General features: G+C 35.6%; 1 protein-coding gene across 1 annotated transcript; it reads left to right on the forward strand.

Annotated features, from left to right (window-relative positions):
* The first annotated feature begins 5,884 nt into the window (after positions 1 to 5,884).
* LOC137035596 (uncharacterized) lies at positions 5,885 to 10,240 on the forward strand. Its single transcript, XM_067409041.1, has 7 exons — positions 5,885 to 5,974; positions 7,470 to 7,580; positions 8,270 to 8,436; positions 9,146 to 9,345; positions 9,445 to 9,635; positions 9,747 to 10,002; positions 10,227 to 10,240. Exons 1-7 carry the CDS (start codon positions 5,885 to 5,887, stop codon positions 10,238 to 10,240), a joined length of 1,029 nt encoding a protein of 342 aa, XP_067265142.1.
* Positions 10,241 to 16,797: the final 6,557 nt, after the last annotated feature.

Raw genomic sequence — 16,797 nt, forward strand, 5'->3', positions numbered from 1 at the left:
AGTCCGTCATATGAATATGATGACCTCAAGTCATCACTGATTTATTGTTACAAGATGATGACTTCAGTCCGTCATATGAATATGATGACCTCAAGTCATCACTGATTTATTGTTACACGATGATGACTTCAGTCCGTCATATGAATATGATGACCTCAAGTCATCATTGATTTATTCTGTTACACGATGATGACTTCAGTCCGTCATATGAATATGATGACCTCAAGTCATCACTGATTTATTGTTACACGATGATGACTTCAGTCCGTCATATGAATATGATGACCTCAAGTCATCATTGATTTATTCTGTTACACGATGATGACTTCAGTCCGTCATATGAATATGATGACCTCAAGTCATCACTGATTTATTGTTACACGATGATGACTTCAGTCCGTCATATGAATATGATGACCTCAAGTCATCACTGATTTATTCTGTTACACGATGATGTCTTCAGTCCGTCATATGAATATGATGACCTCAAGTCATCACTGATTTATTGTTACACGATGATGTCTTCAGTCCGTCATATGAATATGATGACCTCAAGTCATCACTGATTTATTCTGTTACACGATGATGACTTCAGTCCGTCATATGAATATGATGACCTCAAGTCGTCATTGATTTATTCTGTTACACGATGATGACTTCAGTCCGTCATATGAATATGATGACCTCAAGTCGTCATTGATTTATTCTGTTACACGATGATGACTTCAGTCCGTCATATGAATATGATGACCTCAAGTCGTCATTGATTTATTCTGTTACACGATGATGACTTCAGTCCGTCATATGAATATGATGACCTCAAGTCGTCATTGATTTATTCTGTTACACGATGATGACTTCAGTCCGTCATATGAATATGATGACCTCAAGTCGTCATTGATTTATTCTGTTACACGATGATGACTTCAGTCCGTCATATGAATATGATGACCTCAAGTCGTCATTGATTTATTCTGTTACACGATGATGTCTTCAGTCCGTCATATGAATATGATGACCTCAAGTCATCACTGATTTATTCTGTTACACGATGATGACTTCAGTCCGTCATATGAATATGATGACCTCAAGTCGTCATTGATTTATTCTGTTACACGATGATGACTTCAGTCCGTCATATGAATATGATGACCTCAAGTCGTCATTGATTTATTCTGTTACACGATGATGACTTCAGTCCGTCATATGAATATGATGACCTCAAGTCGTCATTGATTTATTCTGTTACACGATGATGTCTTCAGTCCGTCATATGAATATGATGACCTCAAGTCATCACTGATTTATTCTGTTACACGATGATGACTTCAGTCCGTCATATGAATATGATGACCTCAAGTCATCACTGATTTATTGTTACACGATGATGACTTCAGTCCGTCATATGAATATGATGACCTCAAGTCATCACTGATTTATTGTTACACGATGATGACTTCAGTCCGTCATATGAATATGATGACCTCAAGTCATCATTGATTTATTCTGTTACACGATGATGTCTTCAGTCCGTCATATGAATATGATGACCTCAAGTCATCATTGATTTATTCTGTTACACGATGATGTCTTCAGTCCGTCATATGAATATGATGACCTCAAGTCATCACTGATTTATTGTTACACGATGATGACTTCAGTCCGTCATATGAATATGATGACCTCAAGTCATCACTGATTTATTCTGTTACACGATGATGACTTCAGTCCGTCATATGAATATGATGACCTCAAGTCATCACTGATTTATTGTTACACGATGATGACTTCAGTCCGTCATATGAATATGATGACCTCAAGTCATCACTGATTTATTCTGTTACACGATGATGACTTCAGTCCGTCATATGAATATGATGACCTCAAGTCATCACTGATTTATTCTGTTACACGATGATGACTTCAGTCCGTCATATGAATATGATGACCTCAAGTCATCATTGATTTATTCTGTTACACGATGATGTCTTCAGTCCGTCATATGAATATGATGACCTCAAGTCGTCATTGATTTATTCTGTTACACGATGATGACTTCAGTCCGTCATATGAATATGATGACCTCAAGTCATCACTGATTTATTGTTACACGATGATGTCTTCAGTCCGTCATATGAATATGATGACCTCAAGTCATCACTGATTTATTGTTACACGATGATGTCTTCAGTCCGTCATATGAATATGATGACCTCAAGTCATCACTGATTTATTGTTACACGATGATGTCTTCAGTCCGTCATATGAATATGATGACCTCAAGTCATCATTGATTTATTCTGTTACACGATGATGACTTCAGTCCGTCATATGAATATGATGACCTCAAGTCATCACTGATTTATTGTTACACGATGATGACTTCAGTCCGTCATATGAATATGATGACCTCAAGTCATCACTGATTTATTGTTACACGATGATGTCTTCAGTCCGTCATATGAATATGATGACCTCAAGTCGTCATTGATTTATTCTGTTACACGATGATGACTTCAGTCCGTCATATGAATATGATGACCTCAAGTCATCACTGATTTATTGTTACACGATGATGACTTCAGTCCGTCATATGAATATGATGACCTCAAGTCGTCATTGATTTATTCTGTTACACGATGATGACTTCAGTCCGTCATATGAATATGATGACCTCAAGTCATCACTGATTTATTGTTACACGATGATGACTTCAGTCCGTCATATGAATATGATGACCTCAAGTCATCACTGATTTATTGTTACACGATGATGTCTTCAGTCCGTCATATGAATATGATGACCTCAAGTCGTCATTGATTTATTCTGTTACACGATGATGACTTCAGTCCGTCATATGAATATGATGACCTCAAGTCATCACTGATTTATTGTTACACGATGATGACTTCAGTCCGTCATATGAATATGATGACCTCAAGTCATCACTGATTTATTGTTACACGATGATGACTTCAGTCCGTCATATGAATATGATGACCTCAAGTCATCATTGATTTATTCTGTTACACGATGATGTCTTCAGTCCGTCATATGAATATGATGACCTCAAGTCATCATTGATTTATTCTGTTACACGATGATGACTTCAGTCCGTCATATGAATATGATGACCTCAAGTCATCACTGATTTATTGTTACACGATGATGACTTCAGTCCGTCATATGAATATGATGACCTCAAGTCATCATTGATTTATTCTGTTACACGATGATGTCTTCAGTCCGTCATATGAATATGATGACCTCAAGTCATCATTGATTTATTCTGTTACACGATGATGACTTCAGTCCGTCATATGAATATGATGACCTCAAGTCATCACTGATTTATTCTGTTACACGATGATGTCTTCAGTCCGTCATATGAATATGATGACCTCAAGTCATCACTGATTTATTGTTACACGATGATGACTTCAGTCCGTCATATGAATATGATGACCTCAAGTCATCATTGATTTATTCTGTTACACGATGATGTCTTCAGTCCGTCATATGAATATGATGACCTCAAGTCGTCACTGATTTATTCTGTTACACGATGATGTCTTCAGTCCGTCATATGAATATGATGACCTCAAGTCATCACTGATTTATTCTGTTACACGATGTCTTCAGTCCGTCATATGAATATGATGACCTCAAGTCATCATTGATTTATTCTGTTACACGATGATGACTTCAGTCCGTCATATGAATATGATGACCTCAAGTCATCACTGATTTATTGTTACACGATGATGACTTCAGTCCGTCATATGAATATGATGACCTCAAGTCATCATTGATTTATTCTGTTACACGATGATGACTTCAGTCCGTCATATGAATATGATGACCTCAAGTCATCACTGATTTATTCTGTTACACGATGATGTCTTCAGTCCGTCATATGAATATGATGACCTCAAGTCATCACTGATTTATTGTTACACGATGATGACTTCAGTCCGTCATATGAATATGATGACCTCAAGTCATCACTGATTTATTCTGTTACACGATGATGTCTTCAGTCCGTCATATGAATATGATGACCTCAAGTCATCATTGATTTATTCTGTTACACGATGATGACTTCAGTCCGTCATATGAATATGATGACCTCAAGTCATCACTGATTTATTCTGTTACACGATGATGTCTTCAGTCCGTCATATGAATATGATGACCTCAAGTCATCACTGATTTATTGTTACACGATGATGACTTCAGTCCGTCATATGAATATGATGACCTCAAGTCATCACTGATTTATTCTGTTACACGATGATGTCTTCAGTCCGTCATATGAATATGATGACCTCAAGTCATCACTGATTTATTCTGTTACACGATGATGACTTCAGTCCGTCATATTTTGATCTTAAGTCGTTATATGAATGTTGACTTGTACATAATATCTCTGTTTTACATCTGTTTTACAATTTTTAGAAAAAGACATTATAATATGCATTGCTTTCTTAAGATCATGGAATTTTAGCTCTTTACATTATTGATATTTTAGCCTTATTGTTTGTGTCCCTTTGGTTTTTAGGTGCTGCACATCAAAAATGGATGAATTTATAAAGAAAACAGTTTACAACGAAGAGAAAATTAAAGGAAACAAAAAAGAGACTAATATAACAGTCCATGTTTTAGAAAAGGATTTGGATACTTATACATTTATCCAAGAAAGGCTCACCAACATAAACACCTTAAAAGATGGTACCTACAGAAATGTGAATTCTGCAAGTTTGGAAAATCAGAAAAATGGATACTTCTTGTTTACATGCAAACGCTCTGGAGTATGCACACCAAGAAGTCGAAGGGCCAAAGGATGTAAGGCATATGTTTCATTTAAAAAGAGGACAGACTGGCTTAACAAGCTTGTTATAGTTGAAAGGATTTACAACATTCATTCAGGACATGACCCAGCAAGTTCTTCTGAGGGTCACTCAGAGAAAATTAGTCAAGAGCTGGTTAAGCATATTCAAGATTTAATATCTCTTGGTGTTAAGCCAGATACAATTCTCTTAAAATCCCATGAATGGTCGAAGGAACAAGGACATACTGATCTCAACAACCGAGCATATTTTGTCACCCCAAAAGACATTGAAAATATTCGGACGTGTATGATACGAAAAAATCAGCAACACAAAGATGATGCCAGCAGTACCACGCAACTTCTTGAGGGCCCATTCAAAGACTCTGTTATTTTTTATCAGCCTTATAGTCCTCAAACAGATCTTGTCATGGTTCTACAAACACTATCCATGAGAGACAACCTTCAAAAATATGGACAAGATATTGTTTTTATGGATGCAACACATGGTGTGAACCAGTATGGCTTTCCTTTATTTACATTAGTTGTAAGGGACAGTCATGGTCATGGCATACCCGTTGCCTATATCATCCTGGGAAATGAAAAGCAGGCCACGCTTCAGTTGGCACTGGAAAAGCTGAAACCAACATTTTCTGTTGCTCCAAGGTAATACAAACAGATATAAACAAATTAAACTGAAATTATTCAATAATCTTTTGTGTGTGTACAGGCTCTTAAAGGAATAGTTGCACCCAAAAATGAAAATTCTGTCATCATTTACTCACCCTCAAGTTGTTCTAAACCTGTAATTTCCCAACCTAGATGTCGGCTTCAGAGCAAACCTGTATTGATTTATTAACTGCCTTCTATGATTAGCCTACAGTTGGTGTTGATCTCAGTGCATCTACAATGTACAAATTGGTTTGTAATTTTGATTAGTAACTTTTTAAAGACTCTAAATAACACAAGGTATTTTTTGCCAGCAAACATCTATGATACGATATATTTTTTCTCTGCTTTGAAGCTTAAAATGTTTTTATTTTTATTAGGTGCTTTATGGTTGATAAAGACCAAGCTGAAATCAATGCCATCCAAACAGTATTCAGTGAGTCAGACGTTCTCCTTTGTTGGTACCATGTAACACAAGTAAGTAGTACTAAGTTGAGATTAATTGGCTTTGATTTTTGTTCCTTTTAATAGAAATGGAATATTATTCTGTTATTGTAATATACTACAATTTTCAATGAAAGCTGTTCTAGGTTTTACTGCAGTTATTCTCTAGCCACTGTAGGTAAATAACTAATGAATGAATAGATATAAAATAGCTTAATTTCGCATTGCAAAATATCCCTTGCAGAATATGCAGAAATGTTAATCATTTGAACAAAATAAAAAGGATCATGATGAATTTATAAAAATGACCCAGTTGAAAAGTTTAAGTGGTCAAGTCAAGTCACCTTTATATATTTATATAGCACTTTTTACAATGCAGATTGTGTCAAAGCAGCTTTACAGAGATGACTGTTTTTATGTTTTGTGATGGTTGTTCATGAGTCTCTTGTTTGTTCTGAGCAGTTAAACTGAGCTCTGTTCTTCAGAAAAATCCTCCAGCTCCTGCAGATTCTTCAGTTTTCCAGCATCTTTTGCATATTTGAACCCTTTCCAGCAGTGACTGAATGATTTTGAGATTCATCTTTTCACACTGAGGACAATTGAGGGACTCAAACACAACTATTAAAAAAGGTTCAAACATTCACTGATGCTCCAGAAGGAAACACAATGCATTAAGAGTCGGGGTGTGAAAACTTTTGAACATGATGATGTGCAAGTTTATCTTATTTTGTATAAAGATCTTTTTTTTTCATTTAGTTCTGGAAGCAACAGAAGATTCTTGCATGTTTACCAGAAGAGAAAAAAAAGTATAATTTACCCTGTTCATCCAATTCAAAAAGTTTACATCCCCGACTCTTAAGCAGCACACACACTTAACGATTGTGATTATGAATGTAAGACCGATTATGAATGTAAATTGATACTTATGACTGATCGCGCTCAAATGCGTCCAGTCAGAGTCAGTTGCGTTCAGTCTGCGGTTACAGTCGGTGTTCAAATTCCATGTGTAAGTATGTAAATCTGCTTCAGTCACAGGAAACATGCTTTAATGTATCGTGTTTCCTTCTGGAGCATCAGTGAATGTTTGAACCTTTTTTTAATAGTTGTGTTTAAGTCCCTCAGTTGTCCTCAGTATGAAAAGATGAATCTCAAAATCATACAGTCACTGCTGGAAAGGGTTCAAATATGCAAAAATGCTTGAAAACTGAAGAATCTGCAGGAGCTGGAGGATTTTTCTGAAGAACAGAGTTCAGTTTAACTGCTCAGGACAAACAAGAGACTCATGAACAACCATCACAAAAAAACAAAAACAGTCATGGATCATCAGGTGACCACACACAGTATTAAGATAGGGTATTTAAACTTTTGAACTGGGTCATTTTTATAAATTCATCTATTTTTTTTATCTTGTGGGCTTTAAGTAAACTTCTGTTATGTGAAATACTTTTTTCAGGACAGTACTTATTCATATTTATTATGCAATACTTATGCAAATTATTAATATTTTCCCACCATTTACTACACACAGGCAGTAACTCGTTGGCTGTCAAGATCTGAATCTGGTGTATGTGGACCTGAAAATGCTGATTCAAGGGCACACATCATGCAGTTTATGGCTGAGCTGAAGTCTTGTTCCACGGTGTGTTGCTTTGTTTATAGTGCAATTGAAGCTTGTAGTCTGAAAAGTCTTTTTGCAACTTTGGTAACAAACTTGCAACAACATGCAGTGCCATGCAAGATATTTGAAAAACCCTTATAAGATGTCAGATTCTTAAATGTTGATGATTAGACTGGCTTCATATAAAGTTTAATAACTGAGTATCAAATCAGCATATTAGAAGGATTTCTGGAGGATCATGTGACATTAATTACTGGATCACAGAAAAAAATAATATTTTAAAATATATAAAAATAGAAAACATTAGATAATGTGCTTATTAATGTTACAATTATAAACAACTTTAACTTTAATTAAACATTACATAATGATTAACAATCATTATTTCATGTAAACTAAAATGGTTTACAGTTGTCATTAAACTTTCAATACATATAATCATGCACTACTTGAAAATCTACAAATGATTTTAACGGATGTTAAAAAACTTTAATTTTAACAGATGTTATAAATTATTTTTTTAATTATTGTAATTGTACTTTTTATTTTATTTTATTTTTCTAAATTGTCATATTTGTTCTATCATGTTTCACATAGGCCTAAATGGTTTCAGTATAATCAATCAAGAACATGGCCGATTCTCAGTTCACTAACAGCACATTAATTTGTACAAATAACACAAAGCATGATTTTCTTTGTATGTTTTACAGGAACATGATTTCAAGAAAAAAGCTGAGATGTTTCATTGCCAGTTCAAGTATTTAAAAGATGTGTGCAAGTACTTTAGGAACCACTGGGAGCCAATTGGTCATCTGTGGTCTAACTTTGGAAGATGCTATAAGCATGGAGACTCTGACACAAACAATCTAATAGAACGGTATATAACATTTTTATGCATGTTCACTTCATTATTTATTTGTGGGCTAGCTGAAAGCTAGCATAGTGCTTTAAGTAATTTGTTTAAATATAGATGCAAACTTCTCACCTTTTTGAGAGCAAAATAGGTCACCTATGGGATCTGCATAGATCCAATGATAGTGTTTTTATTGGGGAGGTGGGTCTTAAGGGTACTTGTGAAGGGTAAATAAGGGGATACAGAACTGGTTTCAATAAGTACTGTACACATTATTTCCTTTACTCTTTACTTTAAAAACTGTCTATTAGGGGTAAGATATATATTTGAGGTCTGAGATGTGGGAACGGTGAAGAGAGAGGGGGCAAACAGTATTGCTGTCTAATCAACCAATACTGTCTTAAATAGCCTACATAGCACTTCATCTTTTATAACATGAGATTTTAACCAAATGTTGTTTTTTATAAAATTTCACAACAATGTAATCATGAAAATTGTGTTTTGGACATGTAGAGTAATAAAAAATAAATAATAATAATAATAATAATAAAAACTTAAAGTAACTACAAACGAGCATGTAAAGCAAATAACTTGTGTGGAGCATGCCCCCGCTCCACGCAATGTTATCTTTTTTCCCCCTTACCTGTTGGCATCCCAGTTTAAAAGAGTGCATTGTAATAGTCTCAACCAGTTGTTGTTCCTCATTTTGATCTCTCTGCTTTTCTTTCTTTAGTTTCTTCCACCGTTTAAAATACCAGTTTCTCTGTGGCATCCGAAATCGTAGATTGGATCATCTGATTGATGTACTTTTGAACAAAACTGACAAGTACTTCAACATAATACAAGATTTGCAGTCTGTTGGGAGGGTCTATAACCCACTGGACAGCAAAATGGAAGAAATAAAGAAATCTGCTCAGAGGATGCTAGACAAAGGTTGGGCCACTACAGTCACCATAGCTTCAACAGAAACATACATGTACAACGTTCCATCTGAGAATGATCCACATGTAGTTTACTGTGTTTGCCCTGCAGAACAGTTCTGCAGTTGTGTAGCTGGTACAAGAGGACGTACATGTAAGCATCTAATTTTATTAAGTCTTCTCACTTGTGGTGGTGGTGATGAGACTTTTCCAGACATGGACACACAACTACAAGCCCATGCCAACAACTTGATTCAAAAGAAAAAGTATACCATTTATGCAAAGCCCCCAAAAACAATAGAGGTTGAAAGCTTACTTAGAAGAGCAGTATCAAAACCATGTGTTGTAACAAATGTTTGTGACTGTTGTACGTTCTCCTATCATAAAAAATGTGCGTGTCTACTACTTGCGAAGGGACTTTTCAATGAAATTACTGAGACATCAAAAGATGCTACTGACAATTCAGTTGAGCCTATACAAAATGAAATTATGGATGAAGATAGGCGTAGTGCAACTATCAGGAAACTGGAAAGCATACTGAAGACTCTACAGACATGGGAGAAAATTCCTGAGGATATTGCTCATAAAGTCAATGAACTAGAAGTGCAAACAAAAGAAGTAAATGTGAACTTTGAAAGATTTGGGAGACTTTGTGATGTGGACAAGTCACGTAAAATACGTCCACTGTTTGCAAACAGAAAAAGAAAAACTGACAGAGGCGCTGCCTCTGAGACAAGGAAAGATGTCACATCAAGTTTTCCTGTTAAGTCAAGAAGAAAACACAAATCAGTCAGTGCTTCAAGAAAATACAAATAAGGTTTTGAAAAGTCCATTTTATTCAAATGCATTTTTGCCATTTTATCAAACTTTGTATTTGTTCTCCACTACATCTAGGAGTTCTCCAGTAAAAGTTACTAGAAAACAATTGACTATGAAAATAAAAACCTTGCATTTTGTATTCAATGCTAAAATTTAATAAAAAATCAAATCAAATGATCAAATCAAGTTATCTTAACTTTTTGTTGTTGTTTACAATCTGAGCTGATAGCACCCACACATTAGTACACATGTGCCCCTCATGGTCACTGAGATCATTTCAAACAGTCCTCTAAAAAGGAAAAGAATACATCGGCCGCTGTAGGCCCAAAGCGGTGAGTGGCCAAATCCAGTTCTGATTCAGGACCAAGGTTTTGCACATTAATCTTCATTCGTTCAATGCTCCTCCTGCAAATAAATTAAAATGTTCATGTTACTTGAGTGACTACACAGACAATGGTGGGTAATACCAGAGCTGCTGCGAAATCAGTTGTCTGTTATGAATCAGAAACCTGGGATTGTAACTCTGTTTCATCATAGCCCTAGTCTTGAGGAATATATGGAATTGCAATACACTTGACTGATTGGGAACCACTGAACTAGAGAATGAATCTCTAGTTCAGTGGTTCCCAATCAGTGATCCTCCCGGGTAAATTAAAATGAATTTAAATATATTAATGTAATTAATTAATTTATTAATATGTTACTTTTAATACATTTAATTAATTAAAAATACATTTAAAACAAGGCACCCCATCTCTCGTATGTATTCTGTGATTGTTTTGGTTTAGCCCAGGCTGTTTCTCATCGTGGTGCTGTGAAATACAGACTGAACGGTGGTTAAAACACAAACTCTCAGTTGGAAAAAGAACCTGTGTCGCTAAAAAGCTTTTGATGGATTACGATAGTAATGAAGGTAAAGACGATTACAGTGACATACGGCAGCCGTACATTAGTAATGTGCGAGTGCACAATTATTGATGCACAAACAAACTGCATGTGCGCTCACTGATCACTACATCGTATTTCTGCATGAACACAGTTTAATATATTTATGTAGTTAAAGTAATTAATGTATTGTGAGTGTTTTGGATGCTTGCCAAACAAGCGTGTTTTGGAGAAGTTTGAGAGGATCAGTGGTGTTATATGTGTTATGTCAATAATTCTGCATAGTTTTTAAATTCAGTCCTTTGGTATCTCCCTGTGGTCTTATTTTGTATGGCAAGTTGACTTGTGCTTATTTAAGTTACTTTATTACTGAGCAGAGTAAGTACTTTTGTAAAGAATTTCTGCAAGTATGTTTGCAAAACAGAATACTGAATGTTTAAATCTATCTTGAGATTCTTCTTTAAAAAAATGATAACATGGGTTTTAAAAGTAATAACACTAAAATACAAATGTTTTGATTCGCAGTATTGATTCGGAGAGGAGGTGGGCCATGGTGTAAAAAAGGTTGGGAACCACTGCTCTAGTTGATTAATTGACCAGTTGATACAGGGTCTAGACAGCAGGCTGAAAAGGTTTGTACTACTGTAATATAATAAAATGCACATTATGCCAATTTAGTTTAACCAAGGGTAAAGACATCTCCAAAAAGATTACATTTTCTGTCCTCAGAGCAAACACTTGTAGAAACTGCTTTCCATATTCTGTAAAACACTAAAAAGTAAGGACATTTTGCCAATGGTCTTTAATTAACAACAACATTCAAGATGTCCAGTCCTTAAAATTTTAAAATGCATTTAAATGTCTAAAGCTGCGGACACACTTAACGATTGTAAGGCCGATTATGAATGTAAATTGATACTTATGACTTATCGTTCAGTCTGTGATTACAGTCGGTGTTCAAATTCCATGTGTAAGTATTTAAATCGGCTTCAGTCGCAGGAAACTATCGCTGTGTGCTGAGCAGTCTTAAGCCATGCACACACTTAACGATTGTAAGACCGATTATGAATGTAAACTGATACTTATGACAGATCGCGTCAGAGACAGTTATGTTCAGTCTGCGATTAAATTCCATGTGTAAGTATTTAAATCGGCTTCAGTCGCAGGAAACAATCGCTGTATGTTGTGCACAGTCTTAGAATGTTTTAGCTAGTCATTAAATGTGTGCCTAGCTTAAGCAAAGCAGACCTGAGTTCTCAAATTATGATTCAAAAAGATAAGAATGTCAGGTTGAACAGGATGTTTAATTCTTCTTTTTAGGATGACAATATTAACATACTGCATCACATTTTAACTAATTTCTTATAAATAAATAACTAAAATAAAGGTGTAACCATTAAGATATATTAAGACTTAATAAAGAGAGAGAGAAATAGAGCTTACACAGGCATACTTACAGTGTTGCTGGGATGTCCTCTTGGGGTATCCCAGAAAGTAGTTTCTCTTTCGGCACATGTTTGGCCAGTGCCATGCCAAACCCCTTGGCAATGTCTTCCGCCTCTCCCTCTGTTAAAGTGCTGAATATTGTCACCTTTGTCTTTGCCTTTCTAGGCTGCTGCAGCACATTGGGTGGCTTCTGAATAGCCATGAGGGGCTGTGTATGATTTGCTGTCACTAATAATTTAAAATGTTGTGCTTTGCATTTAAAGGTGCTCTAAGTGATCCTGGGTGGAGTAACTTTCTGTTGACGTTCGAAGTGTTGTCAAACAAAACAGAGGCTAGCTAGACCCTCCCTCCTCCTCCTCCTCCCCTCCCCTCCGTGCTTCCTGAAACAGTCATGAACGCGCATTTAAAATCATTCTTGTCGGTTATTGGCTGGAGCATGTTTATTATATTTCGTGGTCCAGGCTGCACCAGGTAGTTTTCATTGCCGTTTTTGGAGCTTGTGGTGACAACAGAGACCGTGTTTTTTTTTTACAGTGTGTTCAGGGGACAGGCAGCTAGCGTATAGTGAGGAGATGTTTGCTGTATGTGACAAAAAATGTTTTGGCCTAAAAACACGTGGCATCGTTTAGAGCACCTTTAAAAACATTTATGCTTCTTATAAACTGTCAGTACTGGAATTAGATTTACTCATCATTACATCTTATGACTGTTTTTGTGCTTTTATACTTAAATGTATGCATATAATAGAAATACAAACCCTTATCAACATTCGGAACATGTTTGTGGACATGTTTTCTCCTTTGACCCTCCTCCTCAACTCATCTTCATCTACCTTGTAGGTCTTTCCTTGCGCTGTTAGCCTTCCTAAAACTTTGTACACTTTACTTTCTTTTTCCTCCACTCCCTTGTCTTCCCTATGTTTTTCTTCATTGTGCTCATGCTTCTCTTCCTCCTTGTCCTCCTCCAATTCTTCCTCACTGCAACAGGCCATAGGTTTTCCTATGGCCTCCAACATGGATATAACTGTCTCTTCTGTTCAAAAATATGTCAGAACCCATGTCAACATCACAGGTTTACAATGTGAGACAGTATACCACAAATATAATCAACACTTGTTTCCAAGCAAACAATACTTGTTTCTAACATACCCTTTAAACAAACTGAACTCAAGACACTCCTAGGTGTTTCTGACATTACCTAGCTTTATTGCAGCAAGCTAAACTAGATAAAAGATTAAATGAAATGTACAAATAATTAGAGAAAGTTCATAGAGCCAATATATTTGTTTAAATTAACTTGATTTCGTCAAGGTAAATGCAGTTGTTAGAAACAGCATAGTTAATCAACATATACTGCATTTAAGCTATTGACCTTATTCCTGATGAGCCTACTGCGTTTTGAATTGAGGGTTGTACTTCGAGTTTGGTGAACTTCCATTCAAAAAGACTGAAACAAATTGTTTCAAATCATGAGGTTGCCCTACAAATAAAGCTAATCCGTCAGTTTGACTGAATGAGCTGTCAATATTTCTTTCATGTTTTATTTTAGACATCATGAGAATAACGTAACACTTGGTATTTTAACGTAACATGTTATAACAAGAATATCTATGGCAAGAGCTCTTTTCAGTCGCTGCTTTCTATCCTTGTGATTATTTACTTTAGTCTCTTTGTATTCCTCTGTAATATGAAAAAGGACAGCATATGCTGCACATTTGTGGTCTGTTCTTATATTATTTACGATATATCCCATTAATAATTCACTAGAATGCACGAAGAATCTCTTGCTTTTCTCCTCAACGTCTCTTTCCAGGTATGTTTTCACTGGTAAATACAATCTGTAAAAATGATGGAAATCACTTTGAAATAGTATCGCGCAATGCTGAAGTTCATGAACATTTTTAATAAGGCAATGTATATTACATTATACAGATATATATCACTATAGTTATGTTCAACCCGTCCGTTATTTCTGTGGAAAGAATCGTGCTTTTTCATGGCCTGTAGAAAGTACCTTGTTGATGCTTTCACACTTTTAAATGTCCTTTTAATGTTCATTGGTTGAAGGGTGAGTAGAATAATGTCATCTCATTGTACCCAGTTTAAAAATAAACATATTATTGTGTTCATAGAGCGAGTCTTTCATTGATTGTTTACAGCTTAACGGACGTTACTCCCATAATTCACGCAAAGCGCCATGGGGCATAGGAATAAGGTGGATACTGGATGGTATATGAGATGCAGTATGTTACAGTAAATAACATCAAATATAGAATATATATAAAGTAACTGTAATAGTGTAAATGAGATTTAGCCGAAGTTCACTTAAGTCAGAACACATTTAAGAATTTGAACATTTACCATGTTGTAGTGCAAAGCCTTCTGCAGATCCAGAGGGCTGGACAACCTGGTCTGGGTCAGCTGCATTAAAATAAACAAGATATAAATTAGTGAGATAATCTAAAAAGAAAATTCTTCATGACTGGTGCAAGAAATCCAACCAGTCAATAACAAAACAGTTACCCAAGTGTGGTGCAGTGTCTGGTGCAGGCAAAGAGATTTGGGCCAATGGGATGCTGTCATCTGTACAGAGAGTAATACAATACACACAATTTGGTGACATCATCTACAACAAATGTGCTTATGACTAGTGCATAAAGACAACACCACGGTCATAAAGAAAACAGTGCCCCAGTGCAGTGCCTGTTTTAGGTGTCTACTGTTAATGGAATGAGTGTGTGAGTCTATGTGTATATGTATCTATACATGCACTCACCGGCCAAAGAGACTGGGCAGATGAAAAATAAATCCACTAGTCAAGCACTTTATTACTAGCTTAAACAATAAATTGCCTTTTTGTGTTACATATACATAGAGTCCCTCCCAACAGAATGCAGTAGACCTCTCCATGACCTCTGAGATTTATTCACTAAACAGAAAATCTAAACACATTTGGAGTTTGGCAGGTGTTCATTTTAAACTCTGTATAAACGCATTGTAGAGTATGTGGACTGAACAGGACAAAAGAGATATAAAGTATTACCTTGACATATGTAGCACATGGGTGTGGCTGCACACTCTACATGCAGCACTGCCCCACAGTTACATGCCACCTTAAAGAAAAATCAGAAAAATACAGAAAAATCATATATACAATAGGGATGTGAACCATATATATACGGTGGCATGAAAAAGTATGTGAACCCCTTGCAGAATCTGTGAAAATGAGAATTATTTTAATAAAATAAGAGGGATAATAAAAAATGCATGTTATTTTTTGTTTAGTACTGTCCTGAGTAAGATATTTTACATAAAAGATGTTTGCATTTAGTACACAAGACAAAACAATAGCTGAATTTATTAAAATAACCCCATTCATAAGTATGTGAAGCATTGATTCTCAATACTGTGTGTGGTCACCTGATGATCCACGACTGTTTGTGTGTTTTGTGATTGTTGTTAAGAGTCTCTTGTTTGTCCTGAGCAGTTAAACTGAGCTCTGTTCTTCAGAAAAAATCCTCCAGCTCCTGCAGATTCTTCAGTTTTCAAGCATTTTTGCATATTTGAACCCTTTGGCTCTTAATGCATCGTGTTTCCTTCTGGAGCATCAGTGAATGTTTGAACCTTTTTTAATAGTTGAGTTTGAGTCCCTCAGTTGTCCTCAGTATGAAAACACAGATCTCAAAATCCTACAGTCACTGCTGTAAAGGGTTCAAATATGTAAAAATGCTTGAAAACTGAAGAATCTGCAGGAGCTGGAGGATTTTTTCTGAAGAACAGAGCTCAGTTTAACTGCTCAGAACAAACAAGAGACTCATGAACAACCATCACAAAACACAAAAACAGTCGTGGATCATCAGGTGACCACACACAGTATTGAGAATCAATGCTTCACATACTTATGAGTGGGGTTATTTTAATAAATTCAGCTATTGTTTTGTCTTGTGTACTAAATGCAAACATCTTTTATGTAAAATATCTTACTCAGGACAGTACTAAATAAAAAATAACATGCATTTTTTATTATCTCTCTTATTTTATTAAAATCATTCTCATTTTCACAGATTCTGCAAGGGGTTCACATACTTTTTCATGCCACTGTAACTATTATATTATTATAGTTTCTGTAGGCGTAGGGGTGCACATGATGCAGAATATCACTTTCAAATGTGAAAACCACACTTACTTTCTTTCTCCCTGCAGCACTTTTGGTACAAATTCCACATGTTTTTGTTCGATCTGTAAATAGATATATGTATATATTAAAAAAAGTTGCTGTTTTTTTGTTGTTGTTTCACATTTTTAACCACTTGCCC

Source organism: Chanodichthys erythropterus, chromosome 14 (assembly GCF_024489055.1).
Source record: "Chanodichthys erythropterus isolate Z2021 chromosome 14, ASM2448905v1, whole genome shotgun sequence".
NCBI classification, from domain to species: domain Eukaryota; kingdom Metazoa; phylum Chordata; class Actinopteri; order Cypriniformes; family Xenocyprididae; genus Chanodichthys; species Chanodichthys erythropterus.

Excerpts from the sequence above, each read along its gene's own strand:
- LOC137035596 (XM_067409041.1), top strand. The coding sequence starts at position 5,885 with ATGGTTGATAAAGACCAAGCTGAAATCAATGCCATCCAAACAGTATTC. Across the intron at positions 5,975-7,469 it reads GTTGGTACCATGTAACACAA|GCAGTAACTCGTTGGCTGTC; the intron begins GTAAGTAGTACT and ends TACTACACACAG. Across the intron at positions 9,346-9,444 it reads TCAGAGGATGCTAGACAAAG|AACAGTTCTGCAGTTGTGTA; the intron begins GTTGGGCCACTA and ends TTTGCCCTGCAG.